Source organism: Madurella fahalii, assembly GCF_045866475.1.
Source record: "Madurella fahalii IFM 68171 DNA, scaffold_3, whole genome shotgun sequence".
Classification (NCBI taxonomy): domain Eukaryota; kingdom Fungi; phylum Ascomycota; class Sordariomycetes; order Sordariales; genus Madurella; species Madurella fahalii.
The window spans coordinates 2,422,637-2,445,115 of record NW_027263973.1 but is presented as its reverse complement, the minus strand read 5'-3'; the positions used below and the strand labels follow the sequence as shown (position 1 = coordinate 2,445,115).

Sequence of the window (22,479 nt, the reverse complement as noted above, 5' to 3'; positions counted from 1 at the left end):
AATGAACTTGGGACAATGGCGCCGGCCCAAGCACCTCGCCCAGCGATATCCACATGCTCCACTAGTGCGCGCCATCGCCTTATCGAAACCACAACTTGTATGTGTAATTACCATTGCCTCACTACATCTGCACATTTTCCCAAAGACGGTGTTGACGCTAACTGGATCATGCGAGTACTAATCCAACAGCCACGACGCATCGGGGCATCGAGAGCATATGGGTGCGCTCTGGAGAATGTTGCAACTTCAAAGGGTTCTAAAATTCCGGATGGAGATCAAAAGAGCTGCCAGTGGTGGGGTACCCAAAACCATGGTCGACCATGTCTGGTAAACCAATGCTAGTGTACTTTGGTACTGGGTCTTCAAAGGGCTCGAGCAAGTAATCGGCGAGTTTTTGAATGCAAGAAACAGTGCGAGCGACACATTAAAACATGGTGTCCGTGCGCCCATATCAGACCGCCCATGATTCAGCCGCGCTGATGACAAACCCCGCCACTTCAACGAAATTCACACACTTCGCGTTAAGGCTGTGCTGTCTCGACGCCTGTATCACGACACCACCCATCTATCGTCAAAATGAGCGCACAACTCGAGGAAGAACGCAAGGAGTACGAGAGCCAGGTGTGTTCGAGCTGAAAACCAGATGGAATTTTGTTGCTGACGGTTGGGGCAGCTCGAGCTCGTCAACGTGTCGCTTGCGGACGACCCCGACAATGCCGAACTGCTAGGTCTTAAGGGTGAGCTGGAACAGATGATCCGGCTCATCGACGATTCTATTGCCGAGCTAAAACCAAAGAGCGATCCGCCCAAGGCCGCGCCGAAGAAGGCCCCGTCGCCGCCGCCTGCCGAGCAAAAGTGGTCGCGCGAGAACCATCCAGCGTTCAAGAAAGCAGCCCTGGCAGAGGAGAAGGAAAAGGAGCCCGAGGCAATCGTATACCAGGTCAACGACAACGTCATGGCAAAATGGCTCTCAGGTGACAAGGGCTTCTACCCAGCGCGCATCACTTCGGTGACTGGTTCGTCCACGGCACCCATCTACACTGTCAAGTTCAAGAGTTATGATACAGTCGAGACGCTCCGTGCTAAGGATATCCGCCCCGTCGCACAGAAGCGGAAGGCTGACGGCACTGCCGTCTCGAGCAACAGCAGTGCCATTGGCGGTGTGGCTGCCTCGACATCCGCCCCCAGCCCGTCCTCGCTCACCCCGACCTCGACCAACAACGGCATTGTGCTGTCCGCGGCAGCCGATATGTATCCGCAGGCACAGGCGGCAAACAAGGCGGTGATAGAGAACAATGATGAGAAGCCGCGCCCCAAGTTCAAGAAGATCAAGGCTACCAAGGAACTCGAGGCCGGCAAGAACAAATGGCAAGAGTTTAATGCCAAGGGCAAGGTTGGAAAGGCGGCCAAGAAGGAGAGCATGTTCCGCACTCCGGAGGGCGTCCGCGGTCGGGGTGAGTTTTCCAGCCCCCCGCCCCCCAAAATTCGTAACCCGCATACTGACGTGCTGTATCAGTTGGTTTCACGGGCTCTGGCCAGGCTATGCGCAAGGATCCAACGAGAACCCGCCATGTCTACCAGCCCAACGAAGATTTGGACTAGACTAACTTGGTCTTTTTTGTTTTCAGAGACGTCGTTCGTCACGGCTTGAAGCGGATCAGAGCTCGCGCTTTCGCAAACGGAACGGCGACCACCACTGGCGTTTGATTTTACTTGAGGGAGGGCGACAGCCATATGCTGGAGTTTCGGTTTGGGATGAATCCGGTTTTACTTTCCTCCCCGGCTGCTTCGCTTTCTCAAACGGAGGCTAACGTGGTTTCAATAACCATCTCGCTCGTGTACATCAGTTAGAACCTTGTGCGCCGCGCTGTTCGCCGGCCATACCAGCCGGCGCAATTGGCTGCCCAGGGATATTAGACATTGTGGTACTGCAGGCGAGATACCCCGTAGTTACAGGGACCTTTTTCCATGTTTGATGTTTTCGTGGCACAAGTCCAGTGATAGAAGCTGAATTACTGCGCTATTGTGAGATGAACATCAAGCCGTCGCAGTGCCGGGCGCGTGATAACTGCTCTTTGGGACACATCGTATTACTGGATTGGTTCTGATATCGCTAGATACCCGTCTAGCTTGAGATAAATGTGATAATGACACATATGTTACAGTGGTGTACATCTCGGGGCTTCATCGAGATACCCAACCTCTCTTCGGCTCTTGAACTCTTTTAAACCTCCAACCCAACCTTCCCCGCCAGCCGCCTCGCAACATCCATAAACACCCTCGCCCTCTCCGATTCGGGTTCGGCCGCAACCGTCGGCTTCCCCCGACTCCCGTCCTCTCCAATATTCGGATGCAGCGGCACGTCCCCCAACAACTCCAGCCCTCGCTCCTCACACATCTGCTTGACCCGCTCCTCCCCACCAAAAACGGCCGTCTCACCCGCACAATGCGGGCACCTGAACAACGACATGTTCTGCACCAGCCCCAGCACCGGGACCCCGACCTTCCCAAACATGCCCACCCCCTTCACCGCGTCCTTGATGGCCAGCACGTGCGGGGTGGTCACCACCACCGCTCCGTCCACGGGGACCTGCTGCGCGATGCTGAGCTGTATGTCGCCCGTCCCCGGGGGCAGGTCCAGCACGAGCAGGTCCAGCCCGGGGGAGCCCCAGTCCACGTCGTGCAGGAGCTGCTGGATGACTTTGAGGAGCATGGGCCCCCGCCAGACGACGGGCGCCGACTCGTCTGCTTGGAGGTAGCCCAGGGACATGGTCTTGACGCCGTAGTTGGTCAGCGGCAGGAGCTGGTTGGCGGGGGACAGCTGCGCCGTGTGTCCCTCCCCCGTGAGGTTGAAGAGCGTGGGGATCGACGGCCCGAAGATGTCCGTGTCCAGGATGCCGGTGCGGAGACCTAGGCGCGCGAAAGAGAGGGAGAGGTTGGCTTTGTAGAAGGGGGGAGGTTTAGTGGTGTGAAACTTCGTGGAACAAGGTGGACGCGAGGAAGGGGGGAGGTACCGGCGATGGTGCTTTTGCCCACGCCCCCTTTGGCGGAGGAGACGGCGATGATGTGCGAAACGCCTTTGATGGGTCGTTTCTGAGGGAGGCCGCGTTGAAAGCGGGGGATGGTTCCTTTTTGGGGGAGGCCCTAGGGTAGCTGTGAGTACAGATGTGGCATGGTATGTCTTCGGCGTTGAGACTCACAAGGGGATTCTCATGGCGCAACACCCTAGTGGTGTGCATGAGGCGGCGGTGGATACTAGATTTCATTGTCGAATACGATAAGAGATCATCATGTACGATTTCTGACCCTTTTTATCCCGTTCTCTCTTTAATCTAAAGGGTAACTTTCTCTGGCGGGATTTCATAGGGCCCAGAAACTCGATGAGCTCAGAAGGTATTCTCAATATGAATCCCTGTCGGCTGCACAGGTGCTCTCGCACTGTGGCCCACTGTTCCCTTTGGTTTGATTTCTGCCTCCTGCCACCGCCAAAATATTCTAGCTGCTGTACCAAATCGCTGAAAATTTCCCTGTGGGGTGCAACCCGAGATTCCTCTGTTGCAAGCTATCGACCTGTCACTTGCTGGCCATGTCAACTACGGGGAAGGGCCGCCCGCGGCGGTTCGCCGAATTTGACGAGAAACCGGTGCAAGGTACGCTGGTATTTTGGACACCGTCAATAATACTCTGCCACTGACTAATTACCAGACTTCGACATTGAAAACGAAGTCCCCGATAGCGATGGCGAGAGCGGCAGCGAAGAGTCCGGCGACGACCTCACTGGGACGGAACATTACGTCGCTGTTGGGTAGGCTTGTATCCCTCTGCATGCCGGATTGTGCATCTAACATGCTTCTGTAGCAAGAGCAAACTCCGGCAAAAAGAGACCATCTCGTTGGGCCCGGAATACCGTGGGGCTCGTGTCAGTAGGGAGGCGTTAGAGGAAAGTAGCGAGGGAGAGGAAGACGAGGACGAGGACGAAGATGAAGATCAGGATGAGAACCAGAATGAAGACCAGGACGAAGACGACAGCGAAGAAGACGGGGAACAAGACGAAGAGTTTGACGATCCGGAAACGGCCGACCTCGAGGCCGACCATGTCGACGATGACGCTGAAATTGATAGCGACAACGCCCTCTGTGAGAGTGATGAGGAGCGCCTCAAAGATTTCACTTTCCCTGCAAGCTCTAAACCGCACACCCCAAACGGACGGATCGCGAAGCGGCCTACTGCCGCAGATTTCATGTCTTCGGAAGACGAAGATGATGCCGAGGAGGATCAGGAATCTCACGCTGAGGAGGACGGGATAGATGGGTCTGATGGTGGGTCCGAGGAAGGTTCAGAGTTCGACCATGATGGTGCACGGCTCTCCGATGAAGATGATGAGGAGGACGAGGGAAGCGAATTAGGTGAAGGCGATTGGGAAGAGGATGACGAAGAGGGCGAGGTTGAAGACGCAGACGAAGATGAAGACGAAGACGAAGCCGAAGCTGGGGAAGAGGATGAGGATGAGGATGAGGATCAAATGTCAGATGGCGACGACGATGACGACCGTGCTAAACTACGCAAGATGGCGACCGAGGGTCACAAGAGTATTGTGGCCGCCATGTCTCAGGCTGCCAAAGCGGATGCGGACAAGGGCGCGGCGGTCCGCGTGCAGCGCCGAGCATTTGACTCCATCCTAAACCTCCGCATTCGGTTACAAAAGGCCCTAGTGGCGGCGAATACGTTCAGCGTGGTGGACAACAGCCATGAGATGGGCATGGAGGCCTATCAAGCAGCCGAGGAGGCTGCCGTCAAACTCTGGAACACCATCGACAGCGTTAGAAACGCCTTCATGCCGGAGAGCAGCAGAGCGAAGATTGGTGAGAAGAGGAAGCGTGAGATCGACCTGGACACGCCGAGCCAGGCCATTTGGGAGAGCATGGAGATGGTTGAGGAGGTGGCATTGTCTCACAGACGGAAGGTCCTAGACAAGTGGTCGGACAAAGTAAGAAGAAGCACAGTGGCCCCTTCCACCAGGAAACTAGTCAAGACGGAAACGCAGTCATTGGTCTCGACACTAGACAGCCAGCTGGTGAGCTCGGAGCGGCTGATCAAGCGCGCGCGGACGCCGCGGTCTTGTGCGCCGGCGCAGGCCGCAAAGAAGGTCGAAGAGGACACCGAAATCTACGACGACGCCGACTTTTACCAACTGCTCCTCAAGGAGCTTGTCGACCAGCGGAGTAGCGACACGGGCGCGCCGGGCGAGTCGGTGGCAACGGTCCGGTGGGCGGCGCTCAAGGAGGCGAAGACAAGGAAACACGTGGACCGGAAGGCCAGCAAGGGAAGAAAGCTGCGGTACACAGTGCACGAGAAGCTGCAGAATTTCATGGCGCCGGAGGACCGCAGGTCGTGGGAAGAGCATGCGATAGACCGGCTCTTTGGGACACTGTTTGGGCAGAAGATGGAGCTGAAGGAGGACGAGGAACTGTCGGACGAGGAGATGGGCGGGGTGAATGTGGAGGAGGCGGGACTGCGGCTGTTCCGGAGCTAGAATCGGATGGCGGCCCAATGTTGGAAAAAGAAAAGTTGCTTTTTCAAACCGCTCCTTGACCCTGATGGATTGCTGTGTGTTTGTCACGACTTGATGCCCATCCATCCACCCCCCATAAGCGCAACTAGACACACTAGATGAACCACCAAGTGAACCTTTGGCCCACCTAATACCTTCTCCCCTTGCCTACCGCCAAACCCTCGAGTCAGCCTCGCATAAGCCCGATGTGCCGGCCAGACGTGGTACGTCCCAAGGCAAAGACATGCGCTTGCCATAAGCTGGTTGTCAGGGGAGCCAATGCCCACTAATAGGACGAGACAGAGAAGATTGGTTGCTAGGAGTAAGCCGCCTAGATTGCGCAGTATAAGGATAGCTTCGGGAGACGCGTTGGGGAGCTGTTTTTTTGGGCTGAGGAGAAAAGACAGGGAAGCCGGGGTCTCAACGAGAAGGTGTAGCAGTAGGGGGATTTGAAGGCTGAGGTTCATTTGGTCTACTTTAAGAAGGAAACACAGGGGTTTGTTGTTTCGGCGGTGTGCTGTGAAGTCTGTTAATGTGACGGGGAACGTTTTGGTGGTTGCGGGATGAGACTGACTAGCGCGAGGAGAATGAGTATGAAAAGAAGTGATTCCAGTCTAACGTCGGGTTTCTGTTACGACGTGATGTTGATAGGTCAAGACATTGGAGATGACTGGCGGTTTGGTTATGCTCGTGTTGCAACGTGTCGAGGTGTAATCGCGTTCAGGTGCTGTTGATGGTTGGGGCCTGTTGCCCCGCTGATCCGTCTCACCACAGTAATCACTCGTGCCAAGAAATGCTCCCTCTGACACGGGAATGATGATGAATATTAAAACTACCAGCGGGCCTCTAGAACCCTGGCACAAGTGTCCCAATACCCATATCCTTCGCAAAATCTACCAAGTACATGCCGGTCGTCAAGTCCATGAGCCCCAGCCCGACACTTTTGTAAATGACATTGCCGGTTTGAAGCCAACGCACCAGACGGTCATTCTTCTCCTCTCCACTTTGCTCAGCAAAGCGTGTCTTTGTGGTGTTTAGCAGAGCCAATTCTCCAAGCCTGCAAAGCGGCATCAGTAACTTGTCTCAGATCCGCTAGCAATGGCAGAGCGACTTACTCAACAAGGTGCTCCCTCTTCACTCCGGCCGTAATGAACTCCCCGGCCTCCTTCAGCACCCCCTCGGCCGTATCAACAACGACCACTCCTTCCTCTTGTTGAACAGCCTGCCTGATCAGACTCACCGGCACCTCCCTCATCTCAGGCGTATAACTCCCAATGGCAACCACTAACCTCCCCTCCTCCCTCTTCTCCAAGACGCCCGCATCAAACAACTCCTCCGTCGAAGGCGTACAACAAACCACCACGTCCGCCTCACGCAGCAGGCCCGCTAGCCGCGCCTCATAAGCCTCACCCTCCTCATCCCGAATCACCACCCCAAACTCACACCGTGCCCACCCCTCTCTTTCCTTGACATCTCCCCCGACCCGGTCAACAAACCTCCCCACCACCTCCCGCGCAGTCCGGCTCGCCCTGGGGTTGACAAACACGACGCGCTCGACGTGCGCGCCCCGTGCCTTGAGCGCGAGGCGGACGTGCCAGTACGCCTGCTCGCCGCATCCAAAGACGACCAGGGTCCGCACGGCCCTGCGGCTCCGGACCAGGCAGAGCGAGGCCAGGGCCGTGCGGAAGGCGGTGAGGGCGCTCGCATGCAGGAAGCCGTGGGGGCTGCCGTGAGGAGAAAAGAGGGCGATGGCGCCTGTTGGGCGGATGACGGGGGTTGGGGAGGCGGTGGTGGAGGCGGATGCGGAGGAGAGGGTTATCACTAAAAGGGGAATAGGCGCTAGTTAGTAATGGGATGGATACCTGCATTTACTCTGATTTACTGGGCGTCGGAAGAGGGGAACGTGGGGTGGGGGAGAAGGAGGAGTATCACCCTTGATGCCATTGCCGATGGAGCTGGACGAGGGCATGAACAGGGTCGTGGCGCCGGTTGCGGTGCTGTGCACTGACGTGCGTTCGGGCTGTTGGATTGATGGGATTCCAGCCGTCCCCGACGACCCCTGCGCGCGGTCTGATGAGTGCTCGTTTAGTGCCGAGGCCAGCGCCCCCCGGAAGCCCTCGAGCTCGGCTGCTGTGAGGCCCTCCAGCAGGCTGCGGATCTCATCGTCGTTGAGAACGGTAAGGGTCATTTTTTTTTTTTTTTTGGGGGGGGGGGGGGGGGGTGATCCGATGCTGGCTCATGTCAGTGCAGGACACGCTTACGCGGCTCGGGAATCTGAAGATGTGCGCGCCATGCGCGCCCTGCACAGCAAATCGGACCTGGTGATCGCCGATCCCGGTTGACCGGAAGTCCGGGTCGGGACCCCCCGGTGGAGACGGTGAGTGTTGCCAAGGCCGTTTCTGGCCTTAAAATCGGGCTTCTTGGCTGTGGAATGGCGCTGGATATGACATCTCGCTTCTCCAATTTAGCTTAATCTCGCATCAGCCAGGTCCGCTTGTTAGCTCTCGATGGCCTCCGAGTCCGGATACCAGATAAATTGACTGTGTCCCCTGATAGTAAAACCGTATCTAAAAGCAAAGTATCCGACTCCGCTCTACTACAGACCTTTACACTTACCAGCTAAAAGTAATAAGTCCTCTTTTCTTTTCTTTCTTTCTTTTTATTTCCATTGTAATTTATTTCTTCCAAAATGGTTAGGTGCGGTTACAATATCTGAGGGATACCGACGGTTGACCGCCCTCCGTCTTATCTGGGGCCCCAAGCTGCTGACATGCAGCCCTAACTGAATCTGGTTGTCATCTCAACTGGCGCCAGAAAGGGACGAAGAGGACAATGTTATGTAAAGATTCACAATGCATTATTGTTGAGATACGCAATGCTATCATGGCACTAAACCGCTGCGTGTGTAAACACTCAATGCCTCCAATATCCCTCCCAAGACTCCGTTCCTGAAACGACATTGCTTCCCCGAAGCAGTCAGATAGGCAGACAGATAGATAGACAGACAAACCGACCCATGACCCCCCCAAGATTCCCAAACCTAAAACACAACAACCAGACACAAAGCGCCTCTCAAGACTAACATCACCGCACCGACATGGATGCATTCCGTCCCCTAAACACCAACTGCGCATGCCGTCCCCTCACCACCTCATCACCACCCCTCCCACCGCCCTTGGTAGTCCCGAACCCCAGATCCCTGATCCGTCCGCTCCCAATATCAAACAGACACCCGTGCACCTCCAGGCCCCTCTCTTTGATCGCCTCCTGCACCACAAAGTTGGCCATGAGCACCTTGACGCCGGCCTCGACGTTCAGCTCGGCCACCCGCACTGCGCGCGCCTTGTCGTCCCTGATGGCCGCGAGCTCGTCGGCGTGCGCCATCTTGACCGCCTTGAGCGGGGTGAGCCACGTGTCGAGGACGCCGCCGACGCGCGAGTCGGTCAGGGCGGCGATGGCGCCGCCGCACGACGTGTGGCCGCACAGGATGATGTGCTTGACCTTGAGGAAGAGCACGGCGTACTCGATGACGGCCGACGTGTTAATGTCGGTCGGCGAGATGATGTTGGCGATGTTGCGGTGCACGAAGACGTCGCCGGGCTGGAGGCCCAGGATCGTAGTCTCGGGGCAGCGCGAGTCGGAGCAGCCGAGCCAGACTGTTTGGAGACGGGAGAAGCGTCAGAGCTTGGTTAACGAGTCGTTCAAGGGGAAGAAAGACTAACGTATCTGCGGCGACTGCCCGCTCGCTAGTTTGGGGAAGAACTGGGGGTTCTGATGGGCTTTGTACCCTGCCCAGGCATTGTTCGAGCTCAGGGCGTACAAAAAGCTGTCCTCTGTTTTTTTCGTACTCTCTCGGTCAGCATTTATGGTCTTGACTCGTAGATAAAACCGTGTTATCGCCCACTCATGAGGCAAGAACGAACTCACCGTCGGCCATGTTGCTTATCGCCAAGGGGAATCACTATGGGAGAAAGATAAGAAGTGATAAGAGATTGGTGTCCGTAGGGAATCCCAGAGGAGAATGGCGCTCAAAGGTGTAGGTGAAGCGCGAGTTTCTTCACGATTTCCGAGAGTCTCGATGGGAGTTAAAATCAGCAGGTTGGCGGTGCAATATATCCCCTCCTTTCGGACCGGCGTCTTCTGCGCTGGGTTAGACAAGCCTCTCGGTATGGACCGAACCAAGCAACCACCCACGCCAAGACCAACCGATTTGGTGTAGCCTCAACAGCTTTTTTAGCCTGCCGTGGGGTGCAGAGCCAAGCAATGGCGGAGATAGAGATAATCGAGCTGAACTTGGTGAGAGCCCAGGATATAGCAACAGGATCTAGCGCGGCAGGGAATAACGAAGCGGTCAGATGACTTGGGAAGCGATATGAGAGAGTTCCACGCGGGGCGGTTCCTGTTCTAATAAGCACAACAGCATTCCACAAACATCCCCAGATTGCGAACGGAATGCCGCCGTGTCTTCCATCCGAACGGCTGGGGATTTTCGCTGTGACACTTCAGGGAGTACCTTACCTAGGCAGTACCAAGGGCAGGGCAACCCCCCTTGTCCCATGTCTGAAATGCGGGATGAAACTCTTCACCTCCAATCCGAATTGATAAAACATGGGAATCCCGGGATGACCAAGCGCCCCGGAGGCAGAGCACCCCCAGGGAGAGCAATGGATTCCCGCACTTCCCTCGACATAAACCCATATGCCACCGAACGGGGGCTCTTGGCCTGCCGCTTAAAGCTTGGTTTCGCAACAGCCGGGCTTGGTTTGGCTGGGCATGGGCGTTATAGTTCCGTCACAGATTGCTGCCGTGCCCTTATCTCAGAAACGAATGAATGTCGTCTGTTGAGACTCGGTAGCAATGGACAGAGTTCCGCCGCCCCGGCTCAATTGGCGCGAAGCCCCTCGGGGTGCTGTCGATCTTTCACTCGTGTTGCATAATGTTGGCGGCACTGATCGAAACTCGGTTTGGGATCCCTTTGATGCAACTCCCCAACTTCTTCGTGCGTTCGGTAATGACTGTCCGCTTTGCTCCCCATGGTTGCGGATGAGAGTCACGTCTCGAGCATGTTCATGGTCGTGCTCAAGCTGACCTTGTGACAGGATCCAGAGGTTGCATCGAGGGGCACTTCCACCCCCAACCGACGTTCACAGCGCATGGGATTTTGCAACTCCTGCATCTTGGGTATCCATGGCATTCATTCGTTTGTCCCGACCGGGTAAGAAAAGAGAAAAACATCCGTGCCCGCATGTGGCGGAGGCAAGCAGTTTATTTCACACTGATCTGGTTTTGGTATTCCCGTACGCCATTCATAAGTGCACCCGCGCCCATCCGACCATTGCAATGCATCATTAAACCTTGATGGCCGTCTCGAGGGCCTTCTTCCGCTTCTCGATGCGCTTCTGGGCCTTGGCGCCCATGATGCCACCACCCCACCGCTTGCGGGCGTCCTCGTTCTTCTCCACGTAACCCTCCTTGATGGCCGAGACAAGCTTGGCCAGCTCGTTCTTGTCCTCGGAGCGGACCTCAGTAATAGCGAGAACGGCGGCGGTCTATGAAACTCGAGTTAGGATATGGTTTGGCTAAGTGAGTTCCTGAACTCCCGTACCTTCTTGTGGACGACGGTGCCGAGTCTGGCCTTGCCCTTGATGATGGCGTACGGGACGCCCATCTTGCGGCAGAGAGCCGGCAGGAAGATGACGAGCTCAATGGGGTCGACATCGTTCGGGATGAGGACGAGTGAGGCCTTCTTGTTCTCAATCAGGCCAACAACGTGGTTGAGACCGTACTTGACAACGTAGGGCTTCTTGCTGACGTCCTCCTTCTTCTTGCCCTCCTTGATGGCGGTGGCCTCCTTGAGGAGACGCTCCTTCTTCTCGGTCTTGGTCTCGGGCCGGTACTTGTTGAGGAGCTTGAAGGCCTGCGCAGCAGTGTTCTTGTCGAGCACCTGCTGGAACTGGGCGATGGCAGGGGGCACCTTCAGGCGCATGTTGAGAATCTTCTTCTGGCGCTGGAGGCGGACATACTCCGGCCACTTCACCATGCGCGACAGATTACGCTTGGGCTGGATGTCCTGGCCGATGCCGAAGTTGCGCGACCGCTTCTCGAGGAGAGGGTTCTAAAGACACGTCAGCGCACGAGACTTGGAGGAGTAGAGATCTGCTCAGGGGTGACTTACCTTGGGTGCCTTCTTTCCAGCCTTTCCCTGAGGGAAGGGGGCCGGGGCGGCCTTCTTACCAGACTTCGGAGGCTATCATTGAGGAGAAGACATCAGTAAATGTTTTCCATTGACTGTAGTCTTCTTGAACTCTAGAGAGCGGCCGGCCGGGCGTTTCCGCCCACACCGGACCAACTCAAGCCATTCTTCACCTGCGGTTTTGCAACCTGCAAGCGGAAATTCATGCGACTCGAGAGAGCCTCGAGAGCATGTAGCAAGCACGCATCATAAGAGATGCCTTGCCATGGTGTTGGTGTCAATTATGCGCTTACCATTTTGTCGTTGGGCGATGCTCAGGACCGGAGCTTGTTGACCAGAGAAGAATTCTGAAGATGGAAATTTCCCTGCACTGCACGAGAAAATAGAGGATTGTGGATTTGCGGAGAAGCTCGGGCCAACAATAGGGTACGACGGGCAATCTTCGGCAGCATGGCATGTGGGGCTCGATCCCGCTACAATCACGCCCGACGTGGGTGGGTGGGATGCACTTGGGCGCTTGAGTTTTGAGTCAAAGTCGCTTCCTCCTGTAGATAGAACTTCTTGCACACGGTATTGCCATAATGCATCACTGGAGAATGCCATAAATTCAACATAACCTTCAAACCCGGCAGTTTCCTGGTCTGAAATCCTCGTCCGAATGGCGCCCACAGTTTGCGCCAGCTGCAAGACCGGGAGGGCGGCCGTTAAGCGGCCCAAGAACAACGCAAAGCTCTGCAAAGCTTGCTTCATCTCGGTTTTTGAGGAGGAAGTACACCACACCATCACATCGTCGCAGCTATTCTTCCCCGGAGAGAAGGTCGCAATAGGAGCCTCCGGCGGCAAGGATTCGACAGTGCTGGCCTCGGTTCTGAAGACGTTGAATGAACGTCATGGATATGGACTGGATCTCGTTCTCTTGAGCATAGACGAAGGGATCAAGGGCTACCGTGATGACTCGCTTGAGACAGTCAAGAGGAACGCAGTGCAGTACGACATGCCCCTCAAGGTGGTCGGTTATGATGAATTGTACGGCTGGACCATGGACCAGGTCGTTGAGACGATCGGCAAGAAGGGCAACTGCACATATTGCGGCGTGTTCCGCCGGCAGGCGCTCGACCGCGGCGCGAAAATGCTGGGCATTAAGCACGTCGTGACAGGCCACAATGCCGACGACGTGGCCGAGACGGTCATGATGAACCTCCTCCGGGGCGACCTTGCGCGTCTCTCGCGAAGCACCAGTATCGTGACAGGAGATAGCCGGTCCGAGGTCAAGAGAAGCAAGCCCCTAAAATATTCGTATGAGAAAGAAATCGTCCTCTATGCACTTCACAAGAAGCTCGACTACTTCAGCACAGAGTGCATATACAGCCCGGAGGCGTTCCGCGGTAGCGCAAGAGGGCTCATTAAGAACTTGGAGAGGGTGCGTCCAAGCGCCATCCTGGACATTGTTCGAAGTGGCGAAGACATGGCGAGACTAGTCCCTGCAGAGCCGTCATCGTCCTGCGCGTGCAAAGGGCATACGACGCATGTTACAACCACCGAGGACGATATTGGCGGATGTGGCTCACAGAATGGGCGTGGCCCTGGTGGAGAGATGGCGGTTATGGACAAACAGTTGAGGGAGAACGAGGCACATGAAGGGTTCGAGATTGATGTTGCAAAGGCAATGACCGGGGGAAAGGAGGAAGAGAGAGACAAACAAAGGAATCTACCTATCAGGAGCGGAAATGGAGCTTCCAAGGGCATTGGTCGACAGGTCCTTGGGAATTGCAAGCGCTGTGGCTACATGTCGAGCCAGGATATATGCCAGGCATGTATGCTCCTGGAGGGCTTAAACAAAAATAGGGCGCAGATACAAATCTAACATTTCTGTTCTCCCTGGCGCCGAAGAGCAGCATGGAATTGGGGGTGCTATAGATACATCCACAGCAAGATTGCGTTGTTTTATGAGAACCGTCTCTCGGCCTGATAAGTGTCAGCGTTTGGTCATCTCTGCATATCCTAAGACTACCTACTCTCCACGGGTTGTTTAGCTCAAATCCAGCGGGCGCTATTGGGTTGTCTGTTTGCCCTCGCAAGTGCCCCGTCAGTCTCCTATCGCGATCCATCACTACAGATTGCAATCGTTAGCGCGCCGCGTCGTCTTGTAGCATCGGGAGAATGTATGTACTTTGCTAGCGAAGGGTTAGCATTCTCCTCCAAAGGTTCGCATCGAGGGAATAGCATCGACCTACCCTATCCCACTGATCGATTGACCATCTGTGCCTCTTGCCGCCGCTCTGCATGTTCTTGATCTTGTTCAGCCCAGCACCCGACACGCCAAACATCTGCATTTCGTCAGCGACCGGAGTCGGCAAGCGTAGCAGCTGGTTGGAGCTTTACAGCGATAATGATCCCATAGGGAATCAGGGTCTCGAAAGGGACCGGCATCGTGGTGGTTTGCTCGGCCTGTCCAATTGGGTTAGTTTGACACGAGAAGCAGTATGTATGGGGAAAAATTTCATACACGAAGCCCTTAGCGAAGCTGGGAGCTGTTATCTGTTGAGTGGAATATGTAACCTCGAATCTCGCGGTTCCTGGTGGTTACCGTCCTCCGAATTGGCGAATGATTGATGGAAATTGATTGCCTCAGGCATCAACCAGCTTCGCCGGTCAGGTGTGACTAAGCTCCCCACCCATGCTGGAGGCATGAGCACCCGCCCGTGCTTCAGCAGCCTTCCTGCGGCGGCCGGACAAACCAAACCACACAGACTGTCCACTTGTTTAACCTTCTTGAGCAACATCGACAGCGATTGAAGCCAAAAAACCGCCGATTTCACGCGTCTACGATCGTACTTTACAGCGAGATACGTTGAAATCATCGATTCACGCCACATACCGTCCTGCTAGTGCGCGTTCGAGCCCCACAGTTGCCTTTGATCGCTGCCGACTTCCACCCCCCTGCGCATCCTGCTGAGCAACCTTCTCCCTTCGCAGCTGCTCTCACAACACGTTTAAGGCATAGAACTGTGCGAGAACGTTATGCGCCTGGTATGATCTTTACTGTATTGGTCTGTCCGCGCTCGGTTGATATGCGCAGCTTCTGCTGCCGCGACGCTTGACGAGCTCGCGAGCACCATACCGCGATAGTCCCTTCTAGTCGGAGGGCGAGCTTGAGGGTGCGCAACATACAAACATGGCAGACGCGCAGCTCCTGGAGGAAGAGCTGCAACAGAGCGTCATGCGGTCTGAACGAGAAGCCGAACTGGCACAGGACAGCGCCGATGGGGACGTGGCAATGGGTGACGACAGCGCCTTCGCTTCCCAGAGTCATATCGACGTTGGCGCCTCGGTCACTGATGGCGATGCGGACCAAGAGATGGATGATGAAGAACAGAGGAATCATTACGAGGACGACGACCACAGCGGCAGTGGTAGCGGCAGTGACAGCGGGAGCGGCGAGTCAGATGATGACGATGACGACGTTTTTGAGGAGGATGCCGAAGGAGAGGAAGATGACGAGATAATATCCCAGAACCACCACGCGCAGCGGAGAACCGCAACTGCAAGCATGGAGAACAGCCAGGAAGACGGTGAAGATGACGAAGACGAAGGAGTTGGCGCGGTAAAGATCAAACCTGGAGAAACAGATGATGAGGATGTGAGCAGCGAGGATTCCGCTAGTTCGGCGAGCATTAGCGACGCCGAGTCTGAAGGCGCCGCGGAATGGGAGGCAGTCGAGAATGACGACGCCGAGGAGGACGACGAATCTGAAATCGCCACGGGTCATTGCGTTTTCTGTAAGCAGGATGAGGACCACGACCCGGGCGAGGAGTTTGAAGCCTTCCTGGCTTGCACCAAATGCGGGGATAACTGTGAGTGTCTCTTGCAATCCGTTTGTCTTAGTGCGGGCTAACATGACTGCAGCCCACCAACAATGCGCGCGGGAAAATAACGCTCTAGCTCCCGATGACGGTGAGCTTTTCTCTCTCCAAATGTCGTTGAGCGTTGTTCGCTAATTTCGCTAGGCCCTGAGAATTGGCGTTGTCCAAAGTGTGCCGGCGACGATTCAGACCTGGACCTCGCCGAGGACTTAGATGGTGAGGAGATCGACGTGGACGGAATAGTTGACGCCAATGCCTCCCCGTCCGCTCGGCGCGCGAGCGCGCCCAAGCTCGCACGGGATCTGCTTCCCTCTCAAAAAGGCGCCGTGAAACCCGACTCCCATTCTGTCTTTAATCAGTTAGTCCTCGACGGGGACCCGATGGACGGATCTCGCGTGCTTAGGAAACGCAAGACGTCCTCGGTTGAAGCAGACGAAAACATCATGGCTCTTCGCAAGCGGCGAAGGAATACCGGTGATGAGCAGAGCCATGACGAAGGGGAAACCGGACAGGATGAATCGTCTAGGCCTGTTTCTAGGTCTCTGCGGCTCAAGATCCCCAACCCCCCGGTATCTATCGTCAAGAGGTCACGCGGCATTGTCCGTGTCAAGATGCGTGTCAACGCATCCGGGCTCCGCCAGATCCTATCTCGGAAGCCGAGGGGCCCTAAGAAACGATCAAGCAGGTCCGGGCGGCGGGCTTCGAGAAGCGAGGCGTCTCGCACACCTGCTGTGGCGCTGGCGACAATCACTACACCTTTCACATCAACAGCCTACTCACAACCATTCTACTCTTTTTATGACAAAGAGACGGACGAGCTGAAAGGCAAGCCTTACGGTGGCATCCTAACTGAAGCTGAAGCGGACACATCCAAGACAATGCCGACAAACGATGACCGTCGGAGATTTGACGAGGCGAAGCAGAAAGCAGAAGAGGAGTGGCGACAGCGGCTGCTCAAGGGCCAAGCCGAGCTTGAAGTTCCGGCCAAGAAGTCAAAGAAAGCGTCAGGTCCAGCCAGCCAGATTGAATGCATCCAATTCGGAGAACACGAGATCGACACCTGGTATGCAGCTCCTTACCCGGAAGAGTACAGCAGGAACCGTGTTCTATTCATCTGCGAGTTCTGTCTCAAGTACATGAACTCAGATTATGTGGCTTGGCGGCACAAACTAAAGTGTCCGGCAAAGCATCCCCCAGGAGACGAGATATACAGGCACGGCTCAGTATCGGTCTTTGAGGTTGACGGTCGCAAGAATCCGGTTTACTGCCAGAATCTCTGTCTGCTGGCAAAGCTCTTTTTGGGGTCAAAGACTCTCTACTACGATGTGGAGCCTTTCCTCTTCTACGTTCTGTGCGAATACAACGATCTCGGCTACCATTTTGTGGGATACTTCTCAAAGGAGAAGCGGGCCAGCAGCCAAAACAATGTCTCATGTATCCTAACGCTTCCCATTCACCAGCGCAAGGGATACGGCAACCTGCTCATCGACTTCTCTTATCTCCTGACGAGAGTGGAGAAGAAGACTGGGTCACCCGAGAAGCCCCTCTCCGATATGGGCTTGGTCTCGTACCGCAATTACTGGCGGCTCATCATGTGTCGATATCTGCTGGAGAATTTCCCCGAGGACAAATTGGGGAAGAAGGGTCTCAGCATCAAGAAGATATCCGACGACACCGGGCTGACGCCAGACGACGTAATATCGGCCTTGGAAGGGCTGAGATGCTTGGTTCGTGACCCGCAAACCCAGGTCTACGCCTTCCGCGTCGACCTACAGTACTGCCGCGAGTATGTTGCAAAGTGGGAGGCCAAGAATTATGTCCAGCTCAACGCGAATGCTCTAACGTGGACGCCGTATGTTATGGGAAGAGGCAACGCAACAAACTTTGAACTGGGCCCAGCCCTCAACGCAATTGCCCCGCGGGAAGAGGAGGAGGAGCCGAAGCCGGTTGTTGCGGCAGCAGAAGCGCTGGCCAACGGAACAGGCTCTCCCAGTCAACCAGACACGCCTAATCAGGAAGTAAAGACTACTGTCGACACGACGGTTCTCGAGTCCACCGAACTCAACGAGACCGACAGTGTTGCAAACGGGGACATCAAATCAAATGGCATTCTCGTCAACGGCAGTCCAGTCGAACAAAAGGATGAACCCGAACCTGAGGCTGTCAAGGTGACTGGGGAGGACTGGATGTCGCAATACAAAGACATCCCCCCGACAAGGTTCGAGGTTGTACCGCCAATCGCCGGTTCCCGCAGGGCGGACCGCGCTCGCACCGTTATCCCTCGGCCGCCGGTCGTGCGAAGCGCCAGCAGCGCGTCGCGACCGAGACCCAAGCGGTCGAGCGGCTCCCGTCGCTCCACGGCTTCCAGACCGAAGAGCAGTAGCAGCAGCAGCAAACGAAAGCCGGGCGGAACTGGCCGCGGACCAGGCCGCTGGCCCAAGGGGACCAAGAAGAGCGACTACGGCAATGCAGACAGCGGGCCCGGTCTCCCGCCGGCGTGGATCGCGGAGCGTGCTAGACTGGCAGCACTGGCGGCGGCGAAGAAGGAGGGAAAGAAGGAAAATAGCGGCGCCGACGTTAAAGATACGGTGCAGGTGCAGTCGCCTACGGTGAAGGAGGCCAGCAAGGCTCAAAGGGGAAAGGAAAATACTGATATCGTTATGCAGGATGTTGACGCAGAAGGTGAGGAGGAATGAGTGGGGATGTGCGCTGCTCTGGCGAACGGGATACCACGGCGTTTGGGCGCCGTCATTATCGGGGATAATGTGATCTTTTTGCGGTGGAGGGGGTTCGAAGCTTTATTTCCCAGAGAATTATCTATGTAGTTATTGATCTTGTCATTTTGGAAGCAGGAGGGTTTATGTGTTGTGTTCGGATTAAGCTTGGCAGGGCAGTTGGCTCGAGACAATAAAATGGGGCAACTTGGCTCATTGTACCAATAAATGACTTGAAAACTGTAACTGAATGGCGGCGTTTACGTCATGGGACTGGTCAAACTCATCGCGCGTCAAGGTGCGTCGTGGTGCAAGGTGCCACATGCTACTTGAAGGGGTTTAGTTTCTCGCCGTGTACGCTTTCTGGAAGGCTTGGCGGGCATTGTCCTCTTCCGCCCCCAGAGCCAGCGTGTGCAACATACTGGACTGTAACTGCACTCGAGGTTCCCTGGAGTGTAGATAGTGTCCCCCAGACTTAATCGCGTCGAGGATTAGCAATGCATGTTGGTTTGGATTGGCCCCGGTTTTATCGAGATCACAACCGAGCAGGCTAGTGGGCGTCATTTGCGGCTTTCATTCCCACCTGTTGCAATATCCGATGGACCATCTTTGCGCGTGCAAGAAGTGTAACGTTATGCTTGTAATTCATACAGTGTCGATCGTCTGCCACCTAAATTACCGAAGACTCCCCCTCTTCACCGTCGCACGCTCCAACCACTCTCACGCGCCCGACTATTATTCGGGAACATTAGGGGCTAAAAAATATCAACTGAGGTCGCCAGCCTCAGGTTGTCCACGCGAGTACCCAGTTTCCGGCGCCGCTGTCTCGTCGTTGAGGCGTTTTGACAAGACGCGAGAGTCAGAGAGTTTTGGTGGCGCGCGCGCGGCCTCTTTGGAGGGCTTGCCAAGCTAAGGTACAGCGCTGCGGCACGACACCCGGACCAAACCGACACGCAATCACGTCCGCCCGCCTTGAGCCTCCTTTCCTTTGCGACATTACCGGTATTCCCGCCTTAAGACGCAGCGCATCGCATCGCTGGAAGCCGGCCAACCCTCATTCGTCTCTCTCTGCTGCATCAATCATTCAACCGGCTCCAAGATGTCAAAGGTCATTCGGAGCGTCAAGAATGTCACCAAGGGCTATTCCAGCGTCCAGGTCAAAGTGCGCGAAGGTGCGTGTACTGCCGCCCGGCACCGTGCCGCGCAGGATTTCACGATGCGACCGCGGAGAACCGCTTTACTGACGGCAGTGGGATGTAGCGACCAGCAATGACCCATGGGGCCCGACGGGGACGCAGATGAGCGAGATCGCTCAGCTGACGTATAACTCGTAAGCACGGAGGGTGCTGGGATGCAAGGGGAATGCACCAACGCGTGGTCGATGATAACTAACATTGTGTCTGCTTTAGGTCTACCGAGTTCTACGAGATCATGGACATGCTCGATAAGCGGCTCAACGACAAGGGCAAGAACTGGCGACATGTCCTGAAAGCGCTCAAGGTCATGGACTACTGCTTGCATGAAGGGTCGGAGCTAGTTGTGACGTGGGCCAAGAAGAACGTCTTCGTCATCAAGACGCTGCGAGAGTTTCAGTATATTGACGAAGACGGCAGAGACGTTGGCCAGAACGGTAGGAGCTCTGGCATCCACAGATCAGGATGCTGTAACTAACATGTCTCTCCAGTTCGCGTCGCGGCCAAAGAATTGACCTCGCTGATCCTGGACGAAGAGAGACTGCGGGCTGAGCGAAGCGACAGGAGAACATGGAAATCCCGTGTTAACGGCCTGGACGAATACGCACCTCAGCACAGCCAGCCCCAAGAGCCTCGTCGGCAGCGCACTCGGCAGTTCAGCGAAGAAGAGGATGCTGAGTACAAATTGGCTCTCGAGGCTAGCAAGCAACAAGAGGAGGAAGATAGGAGGAAGCGGGAGAGCCGGGCTGCCGAAGAGGAGGACGATGATCTCGCAAAGGCCATCAAACTAAGCAAGGAGGAAGAAGAGCGGCGCCGGCGGGAGCTAGAAGAGAGCAACGCGTCTTCACTGTTTCTTGACGAACCAGCACAGACGTCGCAGCCTCAGTACACAGGGTTCAACCAGGGCTACCAGCAAGGGAGCGCGGTGGATTTCTTTGCGAACCCGATCGACCAGAGCCAGATGCAGGTCCAGCCCACGGGCTATGTAAACAATGCATACACAGGATTCCAGACGCAGCCGACCGGGTATCCGAATGGCTTTGCAAACGGATTCGGCCATCAGCAGACCGCTTTCGATCCATTTGGTCAGCAACAGCAGATGGCGCAACAGGCCTTCCAAGCACAGCCCACAGGTTACAACCCTTATCTGCAGGCGCAGTCGCAGCAGCAGCAGCAGCAGCAACAATTCCTCCAGGCGCAAATCCAGGAACCGACACTACAGCCGGGCACCAACAACCCCTGGGCCAGCAACAACAACACTGGTTTACAGCAGTCCCTCAAGCCGATGCCGACGGGCTCAAACAACCCGTTTGCGCAGCGGCCGTCAACAGGGTACAAAGCCCAATCGATGACGAGCCTCAGCGCTCTGCCAGAGCAGAAGACGCTCAACACATTCCAGCAGAATCAACCGTCGTTCGGCATGCAGCAGCCGCAATTGCAACAGTTCCAGCCCCAGCCCCAGCAACAACAGCAACAGCAACAGCCACAAAAGGAACTGAGCGAGCACGAGGCGAGGCTGAATGCGCTGCTGGCCAGCGGCGACGGCATGGATACTTTTGGCAACACGGGCCAGCTCCGCATCCCCGCACAGCACACTGCTCCGGGGGTATTTGTCAACAGCGCTGGTGCGGGCCTGGGTAGGATCACGTCAGACGCGACGGGAAACAACCCCTTCTTGCGGCAGCAGTTTACGGGGATGCCGACTGTGTCGTATGGCCAGCAGCAGAACGGGTTTGGCGGCGGAGGTGCGACGAATAATCCGTTTTCAGGTGGTGCTGGAGGGAGGGGCCAACAGGGCCAGCAGCAGCAACAGCAGCAGGGGGATTTGATTCAGTTTTAGAAGATTGACAACAGGGGAGCATACGGAGGAGAGGACGGAGACAATAGTGTGAAGCCTTGACGGGTCCATTGGTGGAATTCTGTCGAGATGATGGGAGGGTTCTGACTCTGGCGCTGAATCGCAGCGGGACGGGAAGATGGCACACGGGTAGGAAACTGTGTGACGAGCTGCAGCAGCTGTATGTTTCAACAAGGAATTCTCTGGTGTGGTGACTGGCTCCCTAGAGACTCTTTTCTCTAGTTCGCTTCTTTTTCTTACTCTTTATTATTATCATTATCTGTCCCTTTGTATCTCCACTGCGGACGCTGAACTTGCTGGGAAGTAAATAGGGCCCTGGGTACCAAAGCTGAAATAGCGAGTGCGATCCCGTTGCGTTGCGCTTGCCGTCGTCCCTTGTTCTTGCTTGGTGTTGCTCCTCGGTGTGTATAGCGATATCTCAGCTTCCTTAAGGTACCTGAAGTTCGAGATTAAGCGGCAAAGCGGCCCACAGAAGGAACTCCGGGCGTTGACAGCTGCGAGGTAGATTGCCCGCAGTGTCAAGCGTTTAGTAACCGGACCTTTCATTGCCTAGGTATGGCCTCAACTAGAAAAGCGAAGCGGCGAAGGACAGGAGCTCCAAGACGCTGGGGGATTTATACGATATTGACGCAGGCAGACGCGACAAGGGTTTGCACCGATTACCAGGCACAGCATGCAAGCGTGCAGCAAAGAGCATATGACTAACTTTGCTAACAACAAATCAGAGCCTCTAATTTTTTTCAGGCTGCTTTCGTTGCTCCGATGCAGCTTAATCTTGCAGTGCCTTCCGCCCAAGGTTCGGCTCTGATTTGACTGGGTCCGATAAGGCAAACTCGCGAATTAGTAAGCCTGGGTTACAAGACCAATGGCATGACTGAATTGGAACCGGCAGAGCGACAAGAGGAGCCACGTGACACGAGGTTTGTAAGTATGAAACAGGACTAGGCGAATTCTGTCCCGAGGATGACCGCAATGATGACTCGAAAGGTTGGCATTCTCGAGTTTAAAAAGAGATGCGCCGTAGAAGAGCAGTTTGCTGGGAGCGATCCACCAGCTTTGTCACTTCAAGGAGGACGCTGGTGATTGATTAGGTAGCTTGCTTGATTC

At 55.6% G+C, this 22,479-nt stretch overlaps 10 protein-coding genes across 10 annotated transcripts; 5 read left to right on the top strand and 5 right to left on the bottom strand.

Moving 5' to 3' along the window:
* Positions 1-576: 576 nt before the first annotated feature.
* MFIFM68171_06182 (Splicing factor spf30) lies at positions 577-1,602 on the top strand (the record flags this gene model as incomplete). Its single annotated transcript, XM_071061602.1, has 3 exons — positions 577-621; positions 674-1,454; positions 1,517-1,602. 3 exons carry the CDS (start codon positions 577-579, stop codon positions 1,600-1,602), a joined length of 912 nt encoding a protein of 303 aa, XP_070917703.1.
* A 622-nt stretch (positions 1,603-2,224) lies between these two features.
* Positions 2,225-3,266, bottom strand: MFIFM68171_06181 (Iron-sulfur protein IND1; the record flags this gene model as incomplete). Its single annotated transcript, XM_071061601.1, has 3 exons — positions 2,225-2,940; positions 3,015-3,144; positions 3,201-3,266. 3 exons carry the CDS (start codon positions 3,264-3,266, stop codon positions 2,225-2,227), a joined length of 912 nt encoding a protein of 303 aa, XP_070917702.1.
* Positions 3,267-3,586: 320 nt separating this feature from the next.
* BFR2 (rRNA-processing protein bfr2) lies at positions 3,587-5,533 on the top strand (the record flags this gene model as incomplete). Its single annotated transcript, XM_071061600.1, has 3 exons — positions 3,587-3,650; positions 3,706-3,805; positions 3,859-5,533. The coding sequence occupies 3 exons, from the start codon at positions 3,587-3,589 to the stop codon at positions 5,531-5,533; spliced, it is 1,839 nt and encodes a 612-aa protein (XP_070917701.1).
* An 864-nt stretch (positions 5,534-6,397) lies between these two features.
* On the bottom strand, positions 6,398-7,739 carry MFIFM68171_06179 (Proline utilization protein PrnX-like; the record flags this gene model as incomplete). Its single annotated transcript, XM_071061599.1, has 3 exons — positions 6,398-6,608; positions 6,667-7,372; positions 7,484-7,739. The coding sequence occupies 3 exons, from the start codon at positions 7,737-7,739 to the stop codon at positions 6,398-6,400; spliced, it is 1,173 nt and encodes a 390-aa protein (XP_070917700.1).
* An 896-nt stretch (positions 7,740-8,635) lies between these two features.
* On the bottom strand, positions 8,636-9,488 carry MFIFM68171_06178 (Carbonic anhydrase; the record flags this gene model as incomplete). The annotated part of the gene is made up of 3 exons (XM_071061598.1): positions 8,636-9,207; positions 9,274-9,426; positions 9,479-9,488. The coding sequence occupies 3 exons, from the start codon at positions 9,486-9,488 to the stop codon at positions 8,636-8,638; spliced, it is 735 nt and encodes a 244-aa protein (XP_070917699.1).
* Positions 9,489-10,899: 1,411 nt separating this feature from the next.
* rpl8 (60S ribosomal protein eL8) lies at positions 10,900-12,040 on the bottom strand (the record flags this gene model as incomplete). The annotated part of the gene is made up of 4 exons (XM_071061597.1): positions 10,900-11,100; positions 11,157-11,666; positions 11,727-11,798; positions 12,038-12,040. The coding sequence occupies 4 exons, from the start codon at positions 12,038-12,040 to the stop codon at positions 10,900-10,902; spliced, it is 786 nt and encodes a 261-aa protein (XP_070917698.1).
* A 362-nt stretch (positions 12,041-12,402) lies between these two features.
* On the top strand, positions 12,403-13,608 carry CTU1 (cytosolic thiouridylase subunit Ctu1; the record flags this gene model as incomplete). The annotated part of the gene is made up of 1 exon (XM_071061596.1): positions 12,403-13,608. One exon carries the CDS (start codon positions 12,403-12,405, stop codon positions 13,606-13,608), a length of 1,206 nt encoding a protein of 401 aa, XP_070917697.1.
* A 262-nt stretch (positions 13,609-13,870) lies between these two features.
* On the bottom strand, positions 13,871-14,174 carry MFIFM68171_06175 (uncharacterized protein; the record flags this gene model as incomplete). Its single annotated transcript, XM_071061595.1, has 3 exons — positions 13,871-13,918; positions 13,979-14,071; positions 14,127-14,174. 3 exons carry the CDS (start codon positions 14,172-14,174, stop codon positions 13,871-13,873), a joined length of 189 nt encoding a protein of 62 aa, XP_070917696.1.
* A 745-nt stretch (positions 14,175-14,919) lies between these two features.
* SAS3 (Histone acetyltransferase) lies at positions 14,920-18,303 on the top strand (the record flags this gene model as incomplete). The annotated part of the gene is made up of 3 exons (XM_071061594.1): positions 14,920-15,598; positions 15,651-15,698; positions 15,752-18,303. 3 exons carry the CDS (start codon positions 14,920-14,922, stop codon positions 18,301-18,303), a joined length of 3,279 nt encoding a protein of 1,092 aa, XP_070917695.1.
* Positions 18,304-19,420: 1,117 nt separating this feature from the next.
* Positions 19,421-21,354, top strand: MFIFM68171_06173 (Clathrin binding ENT2; the record flags this gene model as incomplete). The annotated part of the gene is made up of 4 exons (XM_071061593.1): positions 19,421-19,493; positions 19,582-19,651; positions 19,731-19,951; positions 20,006-21,354. The coding sequence occupies 4 exons, from the start codon at positions 19,421-19,423 to the stop codon at positions 21,352-21,354; spliced, it is 1,713 nt and encodes a 570-aa protein (XP_070917694.1).
* Between the last annotated feature and the right edge of the window lie 1,125 nt (positions 21,355-22,479).